This window comes from Thalassophryne amazonica, chromosome 2 (assembly GCF_902500255.1).
Source record: "Thalassophryne amazonica chromosome 2, fThaAma1.1, whole genome shotgun sequence".
Classification (NCBI taxonomy): domain Eukaryota; kingdom Metazoa; phylum Chordata; class Actinopteri; order Batrachoidiformes; family Batrachoididae; genus Thalassophryne; species Thalassophryne amazonica.
The window spans coordinates 118,806,734-118,832,121 of NC_047104.1; the positions used below are offsets into that span (position 1 = coordinate 118,806,734).

Consider the following 25,388-nt stretch of genomic DNA (forward strand, 5'->3'; position numbering starts at 1 on the left):
AAGGCTGAATATTTTCCCTCATGTACACGTTATTTGTGCAATCATTTTTTTCAAGCAAAATAAAGAACTAAAGTCATTTTCACACAAACTGGAATCATATGTATTTTATTTTACTGCAAGAAACGTATTTTTTAAACAAACTATGAAGACAATTTTTCCCCAAATATCAAAACGATGCAAAACATAAAAAATACTAAACATGACACAAAACTTTTCATTAAAATTATAATAAAGAGAAAGTAAAACAGAATAAACGTTAAGCAAAATTAATAACTGTCGATGCAATTAAAATAAATAAGTTTTGCGATGACGGTTTTCACTCCGACACTTTATGCTGTGACACCATCAAACAAGGCTACCTGTCCTGTTCTCGTACTGCAGCGAGTATTTAAGATTGTTTTCATAACCGGTAAAAACGAGAATATATATTCCTGTTTGTTTTGGCTCCGTTAAAAAGATGATGCGGCTCTTGTCTTCCGGTGTGGTTTGGAAATGCGGCTGTTTGCTTTCACACCGTTTGAAGCCGAAGCAGACGAGCAGCTTCGTGAGTGTTCGAGGCTTCAGTGACGGGACTCGAGACGTCTCGTTGCCAAATCCAGACAAACCTGAGGAAACCCAGAGTATAGATTTGGACAAATGGAAATCCGTGATGAAATCCCAAGCTTTGTTGGGGAAGAGGGAAGTGGACGGGACAGACGTCCTCGGGGATGATGAACCACCGGACAGTCCGGAGGTGCAGGCGGCGTGGCGTCTGTTCACCATGTGGCGGGAAGCCGGGAGGGTCGTACCGGCGGAGATAACGGACGAACAGATTCAGACACTCGCAGAACTCCCGTCCAAGTCCGCCAAAGTCAAATACCTGAAGTTTCTGTTCATCAAGGAGGGACACAAGCTCAAACAAAAGAAAAAGCAGGAGCAGAGGCGGGCGGAGAAGGAGGTTCTGCTGAGTGAACAGAAAGGAGCTCAAACACTGCAGAATTCTTTCCTCCTCAACGTCTGGTTTCAGGTCCTGGAGAAGGGGTTGTTATGGAGGGTTGCCCAGGCGATGCAGTTTGGACAGCCGCTCATCTTTGATATGAGTTATGAGTCCAACATGAACAGTCGTGAACTGGCAAACTCGGTATCTCAGCTCATGGATGCGGAAGCTTGGAACAGACGTGCCGCTGAGCCTTTCCATCTGTACTATTGCAACCTGCAGCCAGACGGGGCCTACGCAAAGCAGCTGGTGAAACGTTACACTGCAGAGGGTTGGAATCGCCTGTTGCTCACATGCACCGACCGCCAGCATGTTGACGTGTTCCCCCGTGAGAACCTTGTATATCTGACAGCTGACTCCCCCAACGTTCTCCACACCTACGACCACACCAAAGTCTACATCATCGGTGCAATGGTGGACCGTTCTATACAGCCAGGTGTGACTCTGGCCAGTGCCAAGCGTCTTAACCTGGCCACCGCCCGTCTACCCCTGGATAAGTATCTTAACTGGATGGTTGGTGGTAAAAATCTGACTTTGGACCAGATGATCCGCATCATGCTGACTGTGAAGGAGACGGGTAAATGGGAAGAAGCGTTTAAGTTTGTGCCTCAGAGGAAACATGGTGGGTTTCACCAGCAGCAGCCTGTAAAATCAGTTGCTAGCAGCAGCAGACTCAGAGAACTTGGTCATCAGGGTGTGAGAATGGCTGCTGAGAGTTCATCAAGGTTTGCAGAAAGAAATGGTGGTAGGATAAACAAAGAGGGTCAGAGTCTTTATTTCCAGGAGCAGTCATGGTCACCAGGTGTTACCAGGGACAGAATGCATAGGCTCACTAGTGATGGAAGGAATGAGGCACCTGTGACCAGGACACAAACGTCCTCTCAAACAGACTCCCCAAGAAAAAGAGTTGCAAAGAGACGCACTGTGTGGTGGGACAGTGAGTGAAATTCAACAACATAGTTGAACAGATCAAAGCACTGACTGACATTTTGGAAAAGGATAAATGCTTGTAATTCTTTTGTCACCTGCTTTTATCAGCTGTATACTACACAATATTAAAATCTCAGAAAAAATAAAAGTTATTTCAAAAGGCAGCAACTATTTTGATGTGGGGGGGGACTATCTTAAATGTGCTGCTGTATTTTTGTACTTTGTGTAATTATTAATCTTAGTTTTGGGAAGAACAAATAGAATCAACAAAAAAAGTTGATTGTAACATCTGGCTTGTGATTACATATCTGTGCACTGCAATATATTCATTCATTTTCTGTACGTGCTTATTACAATTAAGGGTCACAGGGGAGTTGGAGCCTATCCCAGCGGCCATTGGGCAAGAGGTGGGGTACACCCTGAACAGGTTGCCTCTCTACAACATGGCCGCATATAGGACATGAGAACTCGACCCCAGTGTGACCTGGGCCCACGGATACCCCTAACCATAATTCAGACAAACACGTTCCCTCTCCCACTAGGCTAGAGTTTCCAGTTCACTTAACCTGTATGTCTTTGGAGGTGGGAGGAAGCCCACACAAACAAGGGTAGAACATTCATATTCCACATAGAAAGAAAACAGGTGGGAATCAATCCCTTGACCTTCTTGGTGTGAGGCAACAGTGCTAACCATAAAGCCACTGTGCTGCTGATTTTATGGACATTTGAATTTAATATTGAAAATCCCATTTCATTATGCATTATATCTCAATCAAAAGTGCCTCAATCACTCATTTGTGACAATGAGGTGCAAATTGGCACTCTCAATGAATAGAATAATAGTTTGATCTGAATTTGTATTTTAACATTGCAAAGCCCTTTTGATCTGTATTTTAGCTTTGGAAAAGCCACTTCTAACAGTGAAGTGTGCAACTGGAAAATAGTGTTGGTGGAGGTTTGTGCTCTACAAGCGCTGTGCTCTATTTTTTGTGACTGTGCAAGAAGAGTGAGGAAAGCCACTCAGTCAGTCATTCAGTTTTTGCGAACTATCTATACAGAGTTATCATTAAGTGCCACACTGTTTGTATTTCTTTAAAACTGATGTAAATAAAGTCCAAGACATTCAGTGACTTGGAAATGTTCATGTATCCATCCCGACTTGTCTGAAGAGAGCTGGAAATAAAACATTATTTACATGTATTACACCAAAGCGTTCCATTACTTATGCAACCAGTCATCTTGGCTTTTATATTTTTAATGAATTTATGTCAAGTTGTAGAGATTTGCTCTGTGTGAGTTTAAGCATGACCATTTTAGACATATCTTTGTACTTTTTGTATGTGAAATGGCATAAGCAAATTAAAATGTGAAATACCAAATGTTCCAATACTTTTGGAGGGCACTGTATATTAGACTGTCTTAATTGAGAGTGGTGTCAACTCAGAACATGGCACTATTTTGGTTCCAATTACGCTGTACTACTGAATGAACCTTTTATGTTTTCAACTTAAAAAAAAAAAAAATCATTTAACCACATATAGTAACACATCCAGGTACAGGTGCTATAAAAATAGTTAAGCCATCAAATTTACATTAATTTACAATTTATGATGACAATTCATTTAAAGCCTGATTTACACTTCTGTAACTCCGTGCGTGACAAGCTCTCTGTAGCTCGACTTATTCTGGACTAATTTGACCCTCAACCAGCTTTTCTTTATACAACCCCTGGCAAAAATTATTTTTTTTTACCCCATACTGATACACTGGCAATATCGACCAAGTCATCCAAATGCATACAATTTTAACTTATGCTTAAAATTTTAACCAAACTAATTTCGGACAAGTTATTTAAATTAACATCACGTCTGAAGTTTTATAAAGTGAAAATATCAGATATATGTTTTAGTTTTAAAGCAATGCACTAATTTTGAAGGCTTTAGTGTGGACATGCTGTGCCCAGGTGCATTATGGGTACCTCAGTACATTCACAACAGAAGTAATGCATTTGAGACGCTCTGATCAGGCTCCACGCAGACAACAGCATAAACTCTTTGTATATTGTGCCTAAAACTCTCGTGAATATATTCTCTGGGTTTATAGATGTTGTTATTGTGTTTGTTTTATGTAAAAATCCCAGAAGCAGCTCAGGTTGCTCCTCCATTATTTTCAATTGGAATCATTGCAATCGATTCCTGTTTGTTATTAGAGTCCTGCTTATGTCAAACACCAACTGTCGTCTTTGTTCCAGTGAAATATGTCTGAAATTCAATTTGCGTTTATTAAATTCCACGCATCTTAAACACTGCAGACGCGGATTATCTGAATTTTGTTTCGGCAAGTTTTCACGGTCTCTACTGCCATCTATTGGCCAGTAGTGTTCATGGCAGTATTCGCCCTAGTACTGAGCGTCCAGTAGTTGGCAGTGTTCTATTTATTTTGACACCGGTTATTATATCAGATGGTTATCTAATTACAACGTGGCCTTTTTTTTTTTTTTTTTTTTTACAAATAAAAAAAATGGCATATTTTACAAAAGTACATTTATTTGTAAACACCAACACATGACACACCTCACATTAACGTGTTGGTTTACATAGAATGAATGAGTCAACCAATAAGTGTTCGCAAAGGCACATTTTACCCATAATCCTTTGCCATCTGTCTGTATTTGTTACAAAACTTCAGAATTAGTGCATTATTCAACATTAAAAGATATATTTTAACTTTGTACAAATGACAGAATTTACATTAATGGAGTTATTCTATCAGTATTAATTTTATTTATAAACCAAACCATAAGTCAGCACTGCTTTATTTTCCAAGACCACAGCCTCATGGCGACATTTATTGATTAGAGAGTTGAGCTTTGCTGCTCGGAGCTATGTAGGAAACAGGACCTTCCAAGCAGGGTGCTCAATGACAGAAGTGTTGACTCACTGTTTGGGTCTGTGGTTGCCTTTGATGCTACCAGAAGTGACTGTGGTGTTAAAACTCAAAATCAGCTTGTTAGTAGTTTCAAGTGTATTGGAGACAATACTGGAAGTTATCGGTTATCTGTAGCTTCCGATAAACGATTTTTTTATATATATTTTATTTTCTTATAACAGCCACTTCCTACACTGTTGACTCATTATTGCTGAAAATTGTTGATAACTTATGTCTGATTTATTCCACAATTTCTCTGCATAATCATATGCTAGGTTTCTCTCCCCTTTTAACATATGGGCCATATAACATCGCAATTCATCTGTGGATGTGTGTGTGTCTGCCCTTTTCTGGACTTTGAGTTACATATGAATACTTCAGTTACTCCAGCAGGAGATGCTTGCCCCACTGAGCTCACGTTCAAACATAAAAAAAAAAACCAACAAAAAAAGCCAAACTTCAAGCCACATTATGACCGTTGAGAAATACAAAGTGTATTCATGACTGTCTCACATCCAGACTCCTAAAAACAAAAGATTACAATAAAACTCGCACATAATGAATTCAGGTGGACCAGTGAATTTTGTCAGTTATCAAAATCTGCTACATGTTTAAAAATTACAAAATCCATCATATATAACAGATTAACTGCAGACAGGAGGTGCCAAATGATTGATTAAATGCCTGACCTTGAATTGGGACCTGCCTCATTTAATGACTGGGTCAAAACTTTGTCTGAAAAAATTAAACAGCTGTCTTAAATAAGCGCCAGGCATTATGTGCATTAAAAGGATTATATTTGGTAGTGTCATTCTTTTTTATAAATTCGCTGTGGAATGGTACCTTAAAATCCTAAAGCCTGATTTATGCGTCTCCAACTCTGTGGCCATGCAATGACGTCGACATGCATTTGACCCTTTTAAAGTTCTCCATCGCATTTTTATCCTTTTTCTGGATCAATTTGTCTCTCACCAAGCGTGACTTCTTTCTACAATTATCAACCTCCAAACCAATGGTATGGTACATACAATTTTCCTCCGTGAACTGCAGGTCATTTGACAGTCCTTTTTGGACTTTGTATTGTAAAGTTGGTCATATTTGCGGACTTTTCTGCCAAACGTATTTGATCCATGACTGAAATGTATTCAGGGTACGTAGTGCAAAAACTTTTAAAAACATGATGGGAGAGAAAGGAGTGAAAGCGAAAAAGTGACAAATCACAGTCCTTAACAGTCTCAATCATGTAGCAGGTGCACATTAGGCTCTGGAGAGCCATGCAGAGGGTTCTGATCTTAAGCGGTTTGTTTCATCACTCCCAGGGATATGTATGAAATGCAACAACAGCATTTTAATAATCACCAGCCTCGTTTAGGTGCTGTGTCTGAGCACGGTTTGAAAAAATAAACACCCAGGCTTTTAATCAAGGAAATACGGTACCACATTTCCTCAAACCGGTGAGTGTCAGTGCTGAATTTCATTTCATACCCCTGTTACTGGGCACATCCAGACTGCTCTGTCCGGTATATGCGAGGAGTTTTTGATGAAACTGCATTGGGATTGGACGGGACGTTTTGTCTGATGTGAGCGAAAATTGGTTATAATACAGTGTTTATTTCGTGGAAAACCATACAAAAGCACTGGGACTTTTGCGTTAGTCCGGTGAGTGCGAGTTTTACTGTACTTTTAGTTGTTCTGTGTACAAAGACAGAATAATAAGCAAGTCAGTCAATTCAAATCAAAAACCACAGAATCTAACAAATAATCGCCAGTTTCTGAAACACTTCTTTTCTTTCCTCCAGTCACTTGAAATGTGTAGATTTGAGATGGGCGGGTGCACCGCAGGTTCCCAGCTGCCTGATGACCTCTACAACACCAGGATATCTCCTTTGCAATGCTTGCAGCAGTTGAATGTGAGATTTTCATAGCGAGTATATGGGTGAAACCTGCCAATACTCTTCTTAATGCTCTGAAAGTTTGAAGCGGAAGAGTCACTGAGCATCGGCTCCGTCTTATCGTCTGAACAGGAAGCTGGATCTAAAGTCTTCAGCACCTGAAAGAAAGACAGGACAGCTCAATGAGTCACCAGATTAGAAAATCAAAAGCACAGGATGTAATGTGGAAGCTAAAAAGCTGAAGCCGCACCTTCTCAGCCATCTTCTCGGCCGGAGTGTTGCACAGATGTTCTGCTGTTGTGCTGCTGTTTTTCACCACATTGCTGCTGGTGTTGCCCAACATGTGAGCATTGATGGCATCTGCTAGCTTGTGATTGCTGGCTGCTAGCTCTCCTGTGCTCAGAGGCTGTGCACTAGGGTAGTATGTTTGCTGTCTGCCCCACTGCAGAGAGACCAGGAGCTGCTCCAGGGATCTAATCACAGAACAGCAAATGGTAGCAGCACAAAGACCATTTTCATTGACTGAAACTTTTTACTGGCAGGACCAGAATTAAAGCTGTATATGTGTGTAACAGTTACAGGCACACAATTTGCAATATATTCATTTCAAATGGTTGATAGCAATCTGGATTCATAATCTTCAAGCAGTCATAACATTTCTAAAATTAAGGTCATGTTATATCTACTCTTGTGCAAGGAAGAGCTTCATGTGCAACTTAGAATTTTGATTTGTGCTGTAAAAACTGCTTCCTTTTTTTATGTGTCACTTTTTCTTTTTTCATTTTTTGGAGAGGTGCGCCATCAAAATCAAACCCTGAGTTGAGAAATCACTCCCACACTCCTACCCACACACAGCCTACACTCACAGACACAATCACGATAAAATAAACTGCTAATAAACAGCACTCATGCTCTCTCAAAAAAGTTTGCAAAATGCGACCATTTGGGGCAGTGTGGAGCCCTGATGAATTTAGAATAAAACGCAAAATACAGTAAAACTCACCTAAACCATAATCACATAAACCAAATATTTGTACTCAACAGAACAAAAGCAAAAGTCCCAATGCTTCTGTGTAGAGTTCCATGTAATAAACACCATATATAGTAGATTTTCACTCACACTGAACAAAACGTCCCATCTAATCCCAATGCATTTTTTCATTAAAAAAAACCCTCGCACATACCGGACAGAGCAGTCTGGACGTGCCCAATAACAGGGGCACGAAATGAAGTTCAGCACTGACATTAGCCAGTTTGAGGAAAGCGGGTACCATTATTCCTTGATTAAAACCCCGGTCATTTATTTTTTCAAACTGCGCTCAGACCCGGCGCCTAAACAAGGCAGGCCTTTATTCAAGACCGGTGATTATTAACAAAATGCTGCTTGGACTGTAATATGGTGTTAAGTTTCACACATATCCCTGGGTGTGCCGAACCAAAGACAACCGCTTTAGATCAGATCCCTCTGCATGGCTGCGGCCCTCTCTGTAGCCTGACGCACACCTGCTAAACAACAGAGACTGCAAGGGCTGTGATTGGTCACTTTTACGTTTTCACTCCTTCCTCTCCAGTCATATTTTAAATGGTTTTGCACTGCGCATGCTGATTACATTTCCATCATGGATCAAAAGCGTTTGGCAGAAAAGTCGCAAATATGACCAACTTTACAACAGAGTCAGAAAAAGACACTCAAATGACCTGCAATTCATGAAGGAAATTGCACGCACCGCAACGATGGTTTGGAGGTTGATGTTTGTATAATTAAGCGGAGCTCGCTGAGGGACAAACTGATCCAGAAAAGGCCACTGTTCCCACCATTGCAACACAGAACTTTGAAAGGGTCACGCACATGTCAATGTCATTGCAAGGCCACGGAGTTACGGAGTTGCAAAAGCATAAATCAGGCTTTAGGATTTTATAGTACCACTCTGCAGTGGATTTAGTGACATAGTTAATAAACTTAAGGGAAAAACAATCAACTGATAGTGACAACTTTGATATGTTTTTGGTTAAAAAATATTGATTGTATTGTTACGCCTTTAACGTATATCTGTAATTTGTCATTAATGACTGGGAAATTTCCCTTCAAAATGAAAATAGCTAAAGTGATACCAGTGCTCAAATCTCGTGACAAACATGTTTTTTCAAATTATAGGCCAATCTCCCTTACCACAATTTTCTAAAATTCTGGAAAAGGTATGAGGTTAAATGATTTCTTAGCTAAACATCATATCCTTAGCGAGCAGCAATACAATTTTAGAAAAAAAAAAATACACTACTAAAATGCATTACTTCACTGGCAGTAATGAATTTTGTTGAACAAATTTCCAACGCAATCGAAAATAGGTAATATACTGTAGGGGTCTTTTCTGATTTACAGAAAGCAAAGATGTCCTAGCTTTACGGAGGGCTTTTTTATAGAGCAACAGACTCTTTTTCCAGGCTAAGTGAAGATCTTCTAAATTAGTGAGACGCCATTTCCTCTCCAATTTACGGGTTATCTGCTTTAAGCTGAGAGTTTGAGTTATACCACGGAGTCGGGCACTTCTGATTTAAGGCTCTCTTTTTCAGAGGAGCTACAGCATCCAAAGTTGTCTTCAATGAGGATGTAAAACTTTTGATGAGATACTCTATCTCACTCACAGAGTTTAGGTAGCTACTCTGCACTGTGTTGTTATATGGCATTGGAGAACATAAAGAAGGAATCATATCCTTAAACCTAGTTACAGCGCTTTCTGAAAGACTTCTAGTGTAATGAAACTTATTCCCCACTGCTGGGTAGTCCATCAGAGCAAATGTAAATGTTATTAAGAAATGATCAGACAGAAGGGAGTTTTCAGGGAATACTGTTAAGTCTTCAATTTCCATACCATAAGTCAGAACAAGATCTAAGATATGATTAAAGTGGTGGGTGGACTCATTTACATTTTGAGCAAAGCCAATTGAGTCTAATAATAGATTAAATGCAGTGTTGAGGCAGTCATTCTCAGCATCTGTGTGGATGTTAAAATCGCCCACTATAATTATCTTATCTGAGCAAGCACTAAGTCAGACAAAAGGTCTGAAAATTCACAGAGAAACTCACAGTAACGACCAGGTGGACGATAGATAACAACAAATAAAACTGGTTTTTGGGACTTCCAATTTGGATGGACAAGACTAAGAGTCAAGCTTTCAAATGAATTAAAGCTCTGTCTGGGTTTTGGATTAATTAATAAGATGGAATGGAAGATTGCTGCTAATCCTCCGCCTCGGCCCATGCTGCGAGCGTTCTGGCAGTTAGTGTGACTCGGGGGTGTTGACTCATTTAAACTAACATATTCATCCTGCTGTAACCAGGTTTCTGTAAGGCAGAATAAATCAATATGTTGATCAATTATTATATCATTTACCAACAGGGACTTAGAAGAGAGAGACCTAATGTTTAATAGACCACATTTAACTGTTTTAGTCTGTGGTGCAGTTGAAGGTGCTATATTATTTTTTCTTTTTGAATTTTTATGCTTAAATAGATTTTTGCTGGTTATTGGTGGTCTGGGAGCAGGCACCGACTCTACAGGGATGGGGTAATGAGGGGATGGCAGGGGGAGAGAAGCTGCAGAGAGGTGTGTAAGACTACAACTCTGCTTCCTGGTCCCAACCCTGGATAGTCACGGTTTGGAGGATTTAAGAAAATTGGCCAGATTTCTAGAAATGAGAGCTGCTCCATCCAAAGTGGGATGGATGCCGTCTCTCCTAACAAGACCAGGTTTTCCCCAGAAGCTTTGCCAATTATCTATGAAGCCCACCTCATTTTTTTTCATATCATCATATCATCCCAACCTTTTCAACCTTTTTATGCTTAAATAGATTTTTGCTGGTTATTGGTGGTCTGGGAGCAGGCACCGACTTTACGGGGATGGGGTAATGAGGGGATGGGATTATATCAAAATACAAATCATGTATAAAGTCAAAAATTAACTCTTGCCTAAACATGTCCAGGATCTGTTTAAAATGAGGCATTTCATCTACAATTTGAGAGGGACATTATTATTTGAGAAACTAAGGATCAGAACTACTGCAAAAAAGTTAGTGTTTCTGTAAAAGGTGTTAATATTTGTCATAACTGTCCTGATAATATTAAGTTACTTGGTACTTCAGACACCTTTAAAAGACTTTACAAAAATAATATACTTACCCGCTGTAGTTTGAAAAATTAGGTTTTACCATTTTGTTGCTGTGCTTGGGTTTATGCACTGTTGCTCGTTTGGTTGTGTTTTAAAATTCTGGTGCACTGTCTGAGTTGTTTTGTTTGTGCACATTTCTTTTGTATTGCTGTTATGAGTATATGTATACATTCTTTACTTTTTAATGTTATTAGGGGAGAGTATGTATAAGCTTCACCCCTTTGGCCACACAGGTTCATTGTATGTTGTTCTTTTTATGAATTTGTTATTGTCTGTGTTGATATTCTGTGTGCCGAATAAATTCATTCATTCATTCATTTAGAAAGAAAGAAAAAAAAAAAAAGAGTGACTCAACCAAATGTAATATTGTTAATACACATACTGTCCAATGCTTATTTAAGGCAGGAGTTTATTTTTTTCAGACAAAGTTTTGACCCGGTCATTAAATGAGGCAGTGCCCGATTTGAGGTCAGGCATTTAATCAAGGAAATACGTGAGCCTAACTGGTGCTGGAGATTCCCCGTAGATCATTCAGTGCCTCCTGACTGTAACTAATCCCTGTTATACTTATAGCAGATTTTGTCCGTTTTATACATATAGTGGATTTTGATAAACAAAATTCGCCTGGTCACCTGAATTCATTATATGCAAGTTTTACTGTACAACTATAAGATGAAGGAGCCAACAGAATTAAACACAGGTTCAAGTAAAACTAGGGATCACTGAGCAAGCCGCAAAACAATTGTGACCCCCCCCCCCCCCACACACACACACACACACACCTCTGCCACAGTTGCTAGATTGCTTACTAATCAACATAATGAAATGTCATAAGTCAGCCATGACTTATGGCAGTATTTGTCACTTCTCTGGTATGAAATCAAAAAATAAACCTATCATAAATGGAGGCAGTTAACACTATTTCAGATCAGTGGGAGGGATACCTGTGAGTGAGGACCATGTCTCTGGAGAACTCCTCCCGTTCTGACAGCAGGTCTTGAATTGCACCTTGTGCTTCTCTGGTTTGGCGTTGCAGAGCTGCTCTGGCATTTGTTAACTCCTCTGCCATGACCCTGGAGACAAAATTTTAAGGGGGAATGATGAGCCACCCTACTGAGTGACTGGCACAGGAGCCAGAAATGTCCATGTTCATCCTGAAACTACATATAGACAACTATGGATTCTCGGGCATGACAGAGCACCCTCATCTGCCAGGCTGTTTTTAGACACTTGTGAAGCTGTTATAATAACTACAATATTGTACAACATCATAATAACGTCTGACAATGTCAAAGTAGCAGGATGTATGGCAACAAACTACTACAATGAGCTAATCTGGTCAAGTTATTTGTATAGAGGCAGGTTCACTTACATAGTAACATTTCTTTTACTAGTATTACAAAACAAAACAATTCTCTGGTGAAGCCCAAACAACCAAATAAACTACAGACCTGAAATTTAAGTTACAGAAAATAACCAATTTAAACTGTAACTGAGCATCTATTAGAAGGCTGCTCTGCAAAGTTGCTGGCTTATATTACACATCAGTGGCAGCAAATCTTTTGCAATGAATTAAGTGAAATAAGAAACTGGTCAACCTCTGTATTATAAAGCCCAACAGGTCTGTTTATACATGTAATTAACAAATATGAGTTCCTTAAAATAAAAGTCCAATTATTTCCCTTTGAAGAATTTTGATCATAATCATCTTTCTTCTTGCGCATCTGCATGACATATGCAAAGAACTGATCAGAACTTCTCTGTCCAATACATAACCAGTCCCGCCGAGCATGCGTGTTTAGTGCATGAGCAGATGAGGACAAAATTATTATTTAACACCTCCGCTCCCCATCCCATGAACTTTAACATTTTCTTAAAAATTTCTCAAGTGCAAGGAATTTTCAACACAGCATTTCTAAACATCCTAGATTTATTTTGGATGCTTACATTATTTTACTTTGTGCACAAAAGTAAAGTTATTTCACAAAAAAAAAAAAAACACTATCAGAGCACAAACCACTGTTGTGCTTTAACTCTGTAATGTTGAAAGCTTGTAAAATCAAGTTAAAACTAGTTATCTTCCAATGTACACACAGTATAAAAACTACAGTTAAGGGCTTGAGCCGTCACTTGAGAAAGCATCATGCCAAAAACACAAGCAATCAGTTTAGATATGAGATGGTTTAGAAATGCTGTGTTGAAAATTACTTGTTCTGCTCCAAACAAACAAACAACCAGATAATCAGAGAAATTGCACACGATGGTCCCGGATCCATACAGCGATCCGTTTAGAAATGAAATGGTCGTTTCTGCCTGTCGATCACGGCTCAGAGCGCGGCGCGCTGTGCGCCATTGTGGGCAGTCCTTAAAGCGGTAGTAACACTTCTTAATCTCTGTGAAGCCCATTAAAATTTTCACCGAAAACCATGTGAATTTTCTGAATGGTTTCCAGCTGCCTGTTTCTAACAGTTTCTGAAAAAATTCTGATGGAACAAAGCCCAAATCATTCCGCCATTTCCTCGCAATGAAAAAATGACGAGAGGGGTGAACCAGTGCTCACTCAAAGCCTGCCCACAGGCGAGTGACACAACCAACAGGCGTGAAAAAACTGACGCATGCGCACGAAGGTTCAAGCTTGGCTGATGTAAAAACATATGAATCAAATCCATATATTTTTTGCATAAAATAAAAAGGTCGGATACTTTTCTCACAGACCTCGTATAATAAAGTGTGAGCAAGTGTGATGGTTTTTGTGCTAAAGTGAAGGGTCAATTTAACTGCCAAATGTTTACAGCCTTGAACCTCTTATTTTCTTTTCAGCACATGCCATTTCCATTTCTGAGTTGCTGAATTTATTTCACACCTGCTGGCCAGGAACTTGCTCCTCCAAACATCACACTGTATGCTCATGCGCTCCAGCTGCTCTGCAGTGTGTGCTAGACTCCGGCCCAGAGCTTCATTCTCCAGAATCAGATGGTTCTTTTCCCGTGCCAGACGGTCAAAGTGGTACTGAAGGTCATCGCCAACTGATGCTACCAGCAGTTTTTTCAGCTCACGGTTCACCTGATGCAAAGAAAGATTAAGAGATAAAAAGTTCCGGAACTCTGTGAAAATATGCATTTGGAGATTATTAATTGTCCTTCTTGGTGGTGGTTTAAGTAGACAGCTCATGTAAGAAGCAATATCATACAGCATCAGTGAATAGATATTATCATTAGGACAAAATTCAATACATCAGACATGATAAAGAAGGGCCGGATTTTAAATATAAGTTGCACCTGCTAAAAAAATGGCTCTTGAAAAAAAAAAAAGGGGGGGGGGGGACAAGTCGCACTCCTTTCATGCATTATTCATTTTCTATACCCACTTACTCCAATCAAGGGTAACCGGGGGAGAACAGCACTAACCACTATGCCAGTGCCGCCCCTTTTCTGTATTATCGGCTTTAATTTGGGATTTTTGTGCATTGTTGTAGTATTCTTCTTATTAATGGCATTTATTCTTTTATTAGTGAAGTTTATTTTGTTTAGTGGTTTGATTACTGGGAAAGCCCTATATAAATAAGAATTAGTAGTAGTAGTAGTAGTAGTAGTAAAGGATACATGATTTTTCAGACTATAAATGACAAGAATTCCCAAACTAGAAAATAAAAATGTGACTAATACACTTAAAAAAAAAAAAAAAAAAAAGAAAGAAAAAAAAAATCAGTCATATATTTGCTCAAGAAAAGTACTGGAATCAACAGACCCATTAGTGCCAGTGCCCCTGTCCAGTTTCTGTATTGTGATGCCAGCCCATTGCAGGTGAATTTGCCAGCCGAGGCCAGTACCCATTTACAGCTGGTTGGACTGCAACAATGAAAAAGTGTTTTGTCCAAGGACAAGTAGCCTCAAGCACACACAACGGGAACTGTACCTGGTCTTTAATTTAGCAGCTCAACTCCTATCCCACATGTGACATGAATACAGTATATTAAAATCATTTGTGGTTCTCCATCTTGGTGTTTTTCCACTTACACATACTTTTTCGCATATGTTTTCATGCCGCTGTTCATGGGGAAAATGCCTACAAAAGTATTCAGGTTAGGGCTGCAACAAAATTATTTGGATCATTGATGAATCTGATGGGGTTTCGACATGATTAATCGATTAATTGGATTAGTAGGGAATGTTTTTAAAATGTGCCAGGGAAACAATTTTTCTCTCGTTCCATCACTTTATTTAACAACAGAACATTATTTGAAAACTTAAAATACTTGAAAATCAACAAATCATCAAATGTCCCTTGGCTGTTGAAATATAAAATAATAAAGAATAAAACAGTTTATAATAAAGAACAAAAATAATTATTTCAAATGGCATTGCTTTATCAAAGTGCTGAGTTGCCATAAAACAACATTGAAACATATGTTATAAAACATATGGTAAAAAAAAGAGGTATTTTTGTTGCTGCAAATGAGCAGTTAGCATAACCAGTTAACCATAAAACCTAAATCAAAAACTGTAGCCTGACTCATTATATGTGCAACATTCTCTGTATAACTTGTGAAATGACCACATAGTTTACAATGACACATATTTCTGTGTAGGCTCTCAGTTGTCCAGGTGGTTTCCATAGTAGAGCAGCTTGAATCTTCAACTGGACTGGGTTGCTTGATGTGAGGACGTTTCGCTTCAAATCACAGAAGCTTCCTCAGCTAAAATTCTTGCTCTGGTAGTCTGACTTCTGTCTTGACTCTTGTAGAGAAGAATAAACCAGAAGCCAACAAAAGCTGGAGTTTTTAACCTAACCAGACCCATCCTACCGAGAGGCCGACTGCTATAGGCTAGTGACTAAACAATAGCTCTAATTAGCACCTATTGTGCTCTAGTTAGCACTCTTCTAATGATGGGATGGAAGCCTCCCCTGATGGCTCCCTTGACGACTCTCCTGATGACGTGAATGACTCATTACCATGAACAAAAGACTGAAACTGCTTTGACCTGAGTACCCCATTGTAAACAGGGGACAAAGCGTGTCTGAGACCCGCCCCCCGATTAAGGCTGGGTTTCAACTGTTTTACAAAGAATGCTTCCTTGACACCTCTCTCAAACCATTTCTTCTCTCTGGCTAAGATTTTAACTTCCCAGGTCCTCAAACGTGTGGTTAGTGTCTTTCAGGTGGAGATGAACTGCAGACTGAGGTCCACTGGCGACCTCTCTGCGGTGCTGGTATAGCCTCTTGTTTAAAGGTTGCTTAGTCTCACCTATGTAGTGTTCATTAGTTTTCCTGACATCTGATATAATACACTACATTGCTCCGTTTGTAACTAGGGATCCTGTCCTTAGGGTGAACTAATTTCTGTCTCAAGGTGTTAACCGGTTTAAAGTAAACAGGGATTTTGTGCTGTCTGAAGATCCTCTGTAGTTTTTCCCCTACTCCTGCTAAATAAGGGAGAGACACTCCTCTTCTTCTTATCTCCGTCTCCTGTCTATCTGGTCTCTTTGTTTTCTGGGACTTCTGCACTTTGTCCAGGGACCATTGTGGGTACCCACATACTGTGAGGGCTTTCTGTACAAGTTGTTGTTCTTTAGCCCTTCCCTCTGCAGTTGTGGGCACCTGTAGGGCTCTGTGTTGAAGAGTCCTGATCACCCCGAGCTTGTGTTCAAGGGGGTGATTTGAGCCAAAGAGCAGATATTGGTCAGTGTGAGTGGGTTTTCTGTAAACCTCTGTCTGGAGCTGCCTGTTCTCTCCAATCGTAACATCACAGTCCAAGAAGGCTAAATGGTTGTTTCTGGCATCCTCACGTGTGAACTTGATATTGGAATCCACCAAATTGATATGTTCTGTAAAGTCCTCGACCTCCTGTTGCTTGATTTTAACCCATGTGTCATCGACATATCTGAACCAGTGACTGGGAGAGATGCCCGTGAACGACGTCAAGGCTGTCTTCTCCACTCGCTCCATGTACAGATTGGAACAAGAGGCTCTTTAAACAAGAGGCTATACCAGCACCGCAGAGAGGTCGCCAGTGGACCTCAGTCTGCAGTTCATCTCCACCTGAAAGACACTAACCACACGTTTGAGGACAAGGAACTTAAAATCTTAGTCAGAGAGAAGAAATGGTTTGAGAGAGGTGTCAAGGAAGCATTCTTTGTAAAACAGTTGAAACCCAGCCTTAACCGGGGGGCGGGTCTCAGACACACTTTGTCCCGTTTACAATGGGGTACTCAGGTCAAAGCAGTTTCAGTCTTTTGTTCATGGTAATGAGTCATTCACGTCATCAGGAGAGTCGTCAGGGGAGGCTTCCATCCCATCATTAGGAGAGTGCTAACTAGAGCACAATAGGTGCTAATTAGAGCTATTGTTTAGTCACTAGCCTATAGCAGTCGGCCTCTCGGTAGGAGGGGTCTGGTTAGGTTAAAAAGTCCAGCTTTTGTTGGCTTCTGGTTTATTCTTCTCTACAAGAGTCAAGACAGAAGTCAGACTACCAGAGCAAGAATTTTAGCTGAGGAAGCTTCTGTGATTTGAAGCGAAACGTCCTCACGTCAAGCAACCCAGTCCAGTCGAAGATTCAAGCTTCTCTACAATGACACGTGACTCATGTCTCGTTCTCTAAAATTGTATTGTAGCATTATTCATTATTACTATTATTATTCTTGCTATTATTAATATAGAAATAAAAATAAATTAAAAAATATTATTTGTAATACATTTGAATATTTTATGACAACAAACTCTGAGCCATTAATTATTATAGAAAACAAATGCACAAACATGCTGAAATGCCAGCAGCTTAATGCTAACTTTAACACTGAAAACGCCATAGACATGCTAATGCGTTAGCATCGGAGTTGGCATAAAATACATCTATCAACTGTTTCAAAAGACCTGTTTCAGCTCTAATTCAGGTTGCCATTAATACTGTAATATCAGACCCCAATATTGAATATCCAATTTGCATCATTTCGGCTGTACCTCCGTCTGCACACGGAGCTGATTGGAAAGGCCTTCCTTGTCCTGTAGAAGCCTGCGTTCAGAGTTCTGCAGCTTCTCCAGCTGTCCTCTCCAGTCCTCCATCACAGACACTGGTGGAGATCCTTGCTCTTCAATCTGCTGCCCAGCTTCCCCATTCCCCCCAGCAGGCCCCGGGCGTCCACTTCGGATAATGGCGGCCCGTGGGACAATAATTCTTACAGCTTCCATCTCTGTGCAGGCTTCTCTGCTCACCTTCCCCAGGTGGAGCACACCAAGAGGTTGGTGAGCGGGAGCAACAGCAGCAGCATGATTAGATTTGGGGCTGTGTTTTGGACTCGTACCCTTCAAGAGGGGTACTGCAGATGACCCTGGTGGCAGTGAATCTGTGCTCAATGCTTTATCAGTTTCCATCCCATCCCCGGAACCTCGAACCGGCACACGGGAAGAATCTAGAACAAAGAGTTCAATTTTAGGCTGCGTTCACACGTGTGTCCTTGAGGATTAATGGGATATGTACAGTCCTAAACGCTGGTGCAACATTCTTAAAACACATTAAGATGGAATGTGATGTACCCATTATGCCACTGCCAGGAATCCAAGTGTCTACGTGAGCTACAGTGAGAAAAACAGCACAAATATATGATCAATTGCAAAACAGCACATCGATATGTATGAAATTTCAAACACATTGTTGAGATATTCAAGTTGCATTTTTGGAATATTTTCATACTACAAGCTTGGTCACAGGCTGGATCATTTTTTAATATCATTTGTACATTAGAAAGAGTTAATACAAGAAAGATGTGAGGCTGTATAGTCATAGCAAATGCACTCAGCAAAATATACTGAGTTGAGCGTATTGTTTCACAATTATCTGAATTCCTTCAAATACTTTAGACTTACCAATAATAAATAAAATAAACTTAAAAATCCCATGATTGGGCCAAAGTTTAGAAGCGTGAAACATTAGGTGCAATTTGGACCCAGCCTGGAACATGTAATCAGGCCTGTGCAAGATACAACGAGAAAGGAACTCCTCTGACAGCAGAGCAATAATAAAGGATTATTAACAGAGCAAGTAAGGGTAATAATTTGTTTATTATGTAGCTGTTCGGAGCTGTGTTTTCATCTTGTTGGTATTCATGTTTCATGTCCACTTTGAGCTCGTTTGCTGTTAATTTCTCCAATTCAGACTTGTCAGTGTAATAAAATGCGCTCGGAGGCTGGACCTCTTCACCGCTCATAATTTCTTTGTTTGCCTTTTATTTTGTTTTATTTCGTGCTGTGAAAATTGTAAACAAAATCACAAATCTGATACGCAATACAGACTGACTGTCATGGTAACAGTCAGATATGGGAAAATATCAGACCAGAAATTAGCCAATCAAAGCACGCCTACTGTGGTAGCCATATAATGATAAACATCAAACTGCAAGAATGCAAACTTTTACTTTTCTCCCCTCATTCCCTGGTATCAAATTAATAACAAAATACAAGTTTCTTTTAGATAAATTTGAATACTTTTGTAGAAACTGAAGTGATGCTATGGTTATGGTCCATCCCAACAAAATTCACCCAGTACCACAATTTAAGAGACTCACAACTGATGCCAGACAGTAGATTTTAGGCTTTGGTTATATTGTGTCTTACAGATATACAGATTGCAGCACAGGCATAGTGGTTTCTGCGAAATCACACATTGGAAGCCATCCATTTTGTTTTAGTGCAGCCAGTATGTCATCCACACGAGCAGTGAGGTGCTCATTCTTGCTCCATTTTTCGTGATTATTGTAGACTTTAGAGAGAGAGAGAGAGAGGGTTGGGCAGGATTACTTTGAAATGTAATCCAAAAGTAATCAGATTACAATTATAAGTAATCCAAATGTATGTACATACATACATTTAATCCACATGTATTCTTTCAAAGTAATCCTACCCAACCGTGTGTGTGTGTGTGTGTATATATATATATATATATATATATATATATATATATATATATACACACACACACACACACAACAAAAATATAAATGCAACAGTTTTGGTTTTGCTCCCATTTTGTATGAGATGAACTCAAAGATCTAAAACTTTTTCCACATACACAATATCACCATTTCCCTCAAATATTGTTCACAAACCAGTCTAAATCTGTGATAGTGAGCACTTCTCCTTTGCTGAGATAATCCATTCCACCTCACAGGTGTGCCATATCAAGATGCTGATTAGACACCATGATTAGTGCACAGGTGTGCCTTAGACTGCCCACAATAAAAGGCCACTCTGAATGGTGCAGTTTTACCACACAGCACAATGCCACAGATGTCGCAAGATTTGAGGGAGCGTGCAATTGGCATGCTGACAGCACGAATGTCAATCAGAGCTGTTGCTCGTGTATTGAATGTTCATTTCTCTACCATAAGCCGTCTGCAAAGGTGTTTCAGAGAATTTGGCAGTACATCCAACCAGCCTCACAACCGCAGACCACGTGTAACCACACCAGCCCAGGACCTCCACATCCAGCATGTTCACCTCCAAGATCGTCTGAGACCAGCCACTCGGACAGCTGCTGAAACAATCAGTTTGCATAACCAAAGAATTTCTGCACAAACTGTCAGAAACCGTCTCAGGGAAGCTCATTTGCATGCTCGTCATCATCGGGGTCTCGACCTGACTCCAGTTCGTCTTCGTAACCGACTTGAGTGGGCAAATGCCCACATTCGCTGGCGTTTGGCATGTTGGAGAGGTGTTCTCTTCACGGATGAATCCCGGTTCATACTGTCCAGGGCAGATGGCAGACAGCGTGTGGCGTTGTGTGGTTGAGTGGTTTTCTGATGTCAATGTTGTGGATCGAGTGGCCCATTGTGGCGGTGGGGTTATGGTATGGGCAGGCGTCTGTTATGGACGAAGAACACAGGTGCATTTTATTGATGGCATTTTGAATGCACAGAGATACCGTGATGAGATCCTGAGGCCCACTGTTGTGCCATACATCCAAGAACATCACCTCATGTTGCAGCAGGATAATGCACGGCCCCATGTTGCAAGGATCTGTACACAATTCTTGGAAGCTGAAAATGTCCCAGTTCTTGCATGGCCGGCATACTCACCGGACATGTCACCCATTGAGCATGTTTGGGATGCTCTGGACCGGCGTATACGACAGCGTGTACCAGTTCCTGCCAATATCCAGCAACTTCGCACAGCCATTGAAGAGGAGTGGACCAACATTCCACAGGCCACAATTGACAACCTGATCAACTCTATGCGAAGGAGATGTGTTGCACTGCATGAGGCAAATGGTGGTCACACCAGATACTGACTGGTATCCCCCCCTCCAATAAAACAAAACTGCACCTTTCAGAGTGGCCTTTTATTGTGGACAGTCTAAGGCACACCTGTGCACTAATCATGGTGTCTAATCAGCATCTTGGTATGGCACACCTGTGAGGTGGGATAGATTATCTCAGCAAAGGAGAAGTGCTCACTATCACAGATTTAGACTGGTTTGTGAACAATATTTGAGGGAAATGGTGATATTGTGTATGTGGAAAAAGTTTTAGATCTTTGAGTTCATCTAATACAAAATGGGAGCAAAACCAAAAGTGTTGCGTTTATATTTTTGTTGAGTGTATATAGTATATTAGTCAGCAAGAGTCTGACATCGATGAATTTGTGCTTCTTATATTTTAATTCTGCTAAGTTAATCAAAGTGTATTTAAGTTCTGCATTCTTCTGGTTCTCTCCTTTACTTGTACACCCACTCACACAGAAACAGACATCCTGAGGCTTTCATTTAAAACTGTATGTGTGATCATAGAATTTTTTTTTTGATTATACACATTATTCAAGATCTGTGCGTTAGCCAGGACAGTACTTAGCAGATGTAGCCGGATGGGATCACTGGTTCACAATTTGTTTAGAATTTCCCAGGGATCCAAATTATTAACAACACATCTTTATAAATACCAGTTCCAGGGTTCCTTTGTCAGTTTGTTCCAATAAAATGCTTTCATGTTTTAGTATTTTGTCTTCCACACGTCACTCAATCCCAGTAAACTGCTTGTTCTTTACTACACTAGCTACCAATATGCCAAGACACCCCAGAATGCAACAGTCACTGGTCATCTCAACACTCAACCCTACTTTCCAAGCTATGAAACAAAGTTTTCCCACTCAACTGCTAAGTTGCCCTACTGAATGGCTAAAGGAGGATAACAATGAAAATAAAGAGTGCAACTGGGGGGGTGTTCCAGTTCCTACTGAACATGCATGTTGATCTTCTTCCACTATGGGACAATAAGATGTCATCATACGTGTCCTGAGCTTTTTGACCCGTTGAAAATAAATACACATCCATTAGTAGTGCTTATTGCTACGAAAAATTGTGGTAAATAATCATATCTTGTGTACAAATGTATAAATTTTGGACATCTATACAGTCTCACAACAAACTGCAGTGTTTGCAGCAATTTAAGAACAAGCTTTACATAACAACAACATAGCTGAGAATTACACATTTGGTATGAAAAGAAACATTTACTGTGTTACAACATACATACCTTTATTTTATGCATAGATAGCATCAGTTCACCGCAGTTGTGGCATTGACTGAGACAAAAGACACAACACCCAGTGACTGCTTGCGTTTAAGCACCATAATACGCTCTGTACAGGGGTGACATCCAATTCTATTGGAAGGAGCCGGTCTATCGCAGAAACTGCTAATGCCTCCGTATGCTGACCATTGTGACAACCAGACCCAAAGTAGGTGAATCTACCCACAGAGTTCTGACCACTTCCAGGTCTTCACACTTCAGGCATTGTATAAACATCCACTTATCTTGGCAGTGACATTCATGCCTACAGGTCCTCAGCAAATCAGATTGAGACACACCCAGGAAGAGCTGCAGGGTCATGAGGTCACTAGACAGAGGTGTTTGGTGATGCCTATATCTTCACATGAAAAGGAAGGTCGAAGTCTTTAGGGCCTTGGTGCTAACCGTTTTACTGTATGGTTGTAAAACTTGGACAGTAACCAGTAACCTAAGGGGACGAATGGGTGTCTTCAGCAGATCCTTGGGGACACCCGGAATGACTATGTCAAATGAGCAGTTACTCAGGGAGATTAAGAAAAGGAGTATCACTTGCATTGTGAGGAAGCAGCACCTTTGACACTTCCGTCATATGACATTTCTCTCTGCCTGAACCAGGACCCAAGTGGCTGAAAAGGCCAAAGGGACACATAACCTGCAGCCACTTTCTCTCCACCCTTCTCCATCTGTATACTTGATGATATTCACTTGTTTTTTGTTTGGTAATGAGAGGGGCAACCAGGTCACCAGAACAACTTGGCAGGTGAAAACGGGCATGGTGGTTGTTACAGGGTACCATAGATTCCCGAGGACCATTAACAGGATCTGTCTAAATAAATAACTAATGAGTAACTACTAAAACCATGGAGGTTAGGCTTTTAGGTATCAGATGTTTAAAAAAAAAACGCAAACAAGTCTAATGTGTAACAACTTTGTGCAAACCTCTCACAGCAGCTGTCATGGTGAAGACTGGAGTTATTGAAGACAGAGGCTCGATTAGGAAGCTCAAGCGACTCTTTCTCCTAAACCACAATAAAAAGGAACAAGCATGTTTTTAAATAAATTACAAGAAGAAACAAAGAAAGCCACGGGTACGTGACACTCAGCTGCTAAGCTAGTGGCTAGCTAATGGCTAGTTCTCAAGCCACGTTGGAGCAAAAATATGTCTATTATCAGCCTATCATTACAACGCGAACGCCAGTATTTATATTTAACCATTACAGAACTACCTACATATGAGGACAGTACTGTTAAAAAAAAAAAAGTGATTTTGGTTGTTTTTTTTTGTTTGTTTTGACTTAGTTCTTTCTCCCCGACTTACTGTAGCTTTTCTTGATTCTTCTTCGTCTTGTGTTATTACGGCGGTTAGCAACTGGTATTTACGTGCAACACCGCCACCTTCTGCTGCAGAGCAACAGTTGCTTTTCGTCGCAACCAGGACCCCGCAAGCAACTTTGTCAAGTGGTGTTTTGCTGTCACTTATTATTTTCCATATGCTAAACAAGCAATAGATGTTTTCGTGTCCACCAGGGTGCTACAGTTAGAAACAAGGCTTTACAAATTGCATGTAGACAAAATGCAGACTTTACATGTGTCTGTTGTCAGACGTGTACCACTGTGCCATATTCAACCTAATATATAAACTGCAAGTTATCATGTTAAAAGACGCAAATGTGGTCCAAAATAGGAAGGTCACTGGATTTCACCTGTATCTATCAAAATCTAAAATTTTAAAGCTGAATATGCAGTAGTTTTTACAAAACTACTGACAGAAACTTTGCATATTGACTGATGGACTCCATTATGTCTTAGTATTAAGTATGTTTTACATTAATTTAAACTACAGTGTGTAGGATTGGAGGATATCTAGTGGTGAGGTTGCATATTTTGTTTATGTATGAGGCTTCATTTCATACAAACAAGGTTTTTCACATTTGATAGCCTGCACTGGCAGCCAGTGAATAGATCACCAACAACCAAATCCTTTTCGTAAGTGGGAATGGTGGATTAAGCATGTCCCTTGTGGGCTACTGTATCAATATGTCAGTGTAACATGGCCTCAATGAGGGGGCCTTGTTCTCATGCGGATATGAAGATCTTATATTCTAAGAAGTCACTATTCATATGTATGTGTTTTAATATTCCCAAATTCTATTTGTACATAGCACAGCCTTGTTATGGTTAGGATTAAGTTTAGGAGTTATGGTTAGGGGTTATTTTTATGGTTAGGGGTTATTATTAGGGCTAGGGTTAGTGGCTGTGGTTAACGCAGTTTCGGAATCTATGTATCAATAGCAAATGCATGTACAAGCATGTAGCCTCATGATCACATGACCTACTATGTACTAATAAAATGTACGGATAGCCACTGCCTATAATTCTACAGAAATCTGCCCTCGGACAGAGGTGCAATAAGCCATATCGGAATCTGGGGTAACGCACTGCATTGTGGGAGAAGTCAGAGGTCACTAGTAACAAACACAGCCAACACGTGTGAGCGGCCATTTAAATCAAAGTAATTTCACTCTGTTTATTGGTATTTTGTGTGTATATATAGTCCATGTATTGGGCCTGACATGCCATGGCTGACCCAGTAACCGAAGAAGTAGCAACAGACACCTTCAGGAGCAGCAATGTTGACAGACTGGAGTATTTACAATGCAGAGGACTGAAAACAACTAGCCGGAAGGACGGACGGCTTTCTTAGCTTGTTTACTAGGACCCCCAGTCAAGCCCTCTGCCCAGCAGGACAATGTCTGCAAGACAGCAGATTAACATAGTTTGTTGTTTGTACTTGGTGTGCAACTTCCTGACCCATTTAACCGACCTCACTGATGGATGGATAAATGAGAAAACAGGTCAGCTCAGCTGGCCACCAACCATGTATGGGCACATTGCTGAGTACATACTCACACTAACCAGGGCTGACAAGCAGCATGTTGAT

General features: G+C 40.3%; 2 protein-coding genes across 3 annotated transcripts in view; one reads left to right on the plus strand and one right to left on the minus strand.

Moving 5' to 3' along the window:
* Positions 1 to 341: 341 nt before the first annotated feature.
* trmt10c (tRNA methyltransferase 10C, mitochondrial RNase P subunit) lies at positions 342 to 3,064 on the plus strand. The gene has a single exon (XM_034192578.1). The coding sequence runs from the start codon at positions 458 to 460 to the stop codon at positions 1,919 to 1,921; it is 1,464 nt and encodes a 487-aa protein (XP_034048469.1). The 5' UTR covers positions 342 to 457; the 3' UTR covers positions 1,922 to 3,064.
* A 1,947-nt stretch (positions 3,065 to 5,011) lies between these two features.
* blzf1 (basic leucine zipper nuclear factor 1) overlaps positions 5,012 to 25,388 on the minus strand; it is a 34,872-nt gene continuing 14,495 nt past the window's right edge. The window contains exons 1-8 of one of the 2 annotated variants that reach the window (XM_034192596.1): positions 23,766 to 23,781; positions 23,387 to 23,466; positions 18,423 to 18,461; positions 17,850 to 18,298; positions 13,756 to 13,955; positions 11,837 to 11,965; positions 6,977 to 7,199; positions 5,012 to 6,884 (exon numbers count right to left, since the gene is read on the minus strand). In XM_034192596.1, coding sequence (XP_034048487.1) covers positions 6,699 to 6,884; positions 6,977 to 7,199; positions 11,837 to 11,965; positions 13,756 to 13,955; positions 17,850 to 18,298; positions 18,423 to 18,461; positions 23,387 to 23,405 — 1,245 coding nt within the window. In that variant the 5' untranslated portion in view covers positions 23,406 to 23,466; positions 23,766 to 23,781 and the 3' untranslated portion in view covers positions 5,012 to 6,698. Of the gene's footprint in view, positions 6,885 to 6,976; positions 7,200 to 11,836; positions 11,966 to 13,755; positions 13,956 to 17,849; positions 18,299 to 18,422; positions 18,462 to 23,386; positions 23,467 to 23,765; positions 23,782 to 25,388 lie in introns of those variants that run through there. The other variant, XM_034192589.1, reaches the window with a different exon arrangement.

Bases quoted from the DNA above. Each gene is read 5' to 3' on its own strand.
- trmt10c (XM_034192578.1), top strand. From the start codon at position 458: ATGATGCGGCTCTTGTCTTCCGGTGTGGTTTGGAAATGCGGCTGTTTG.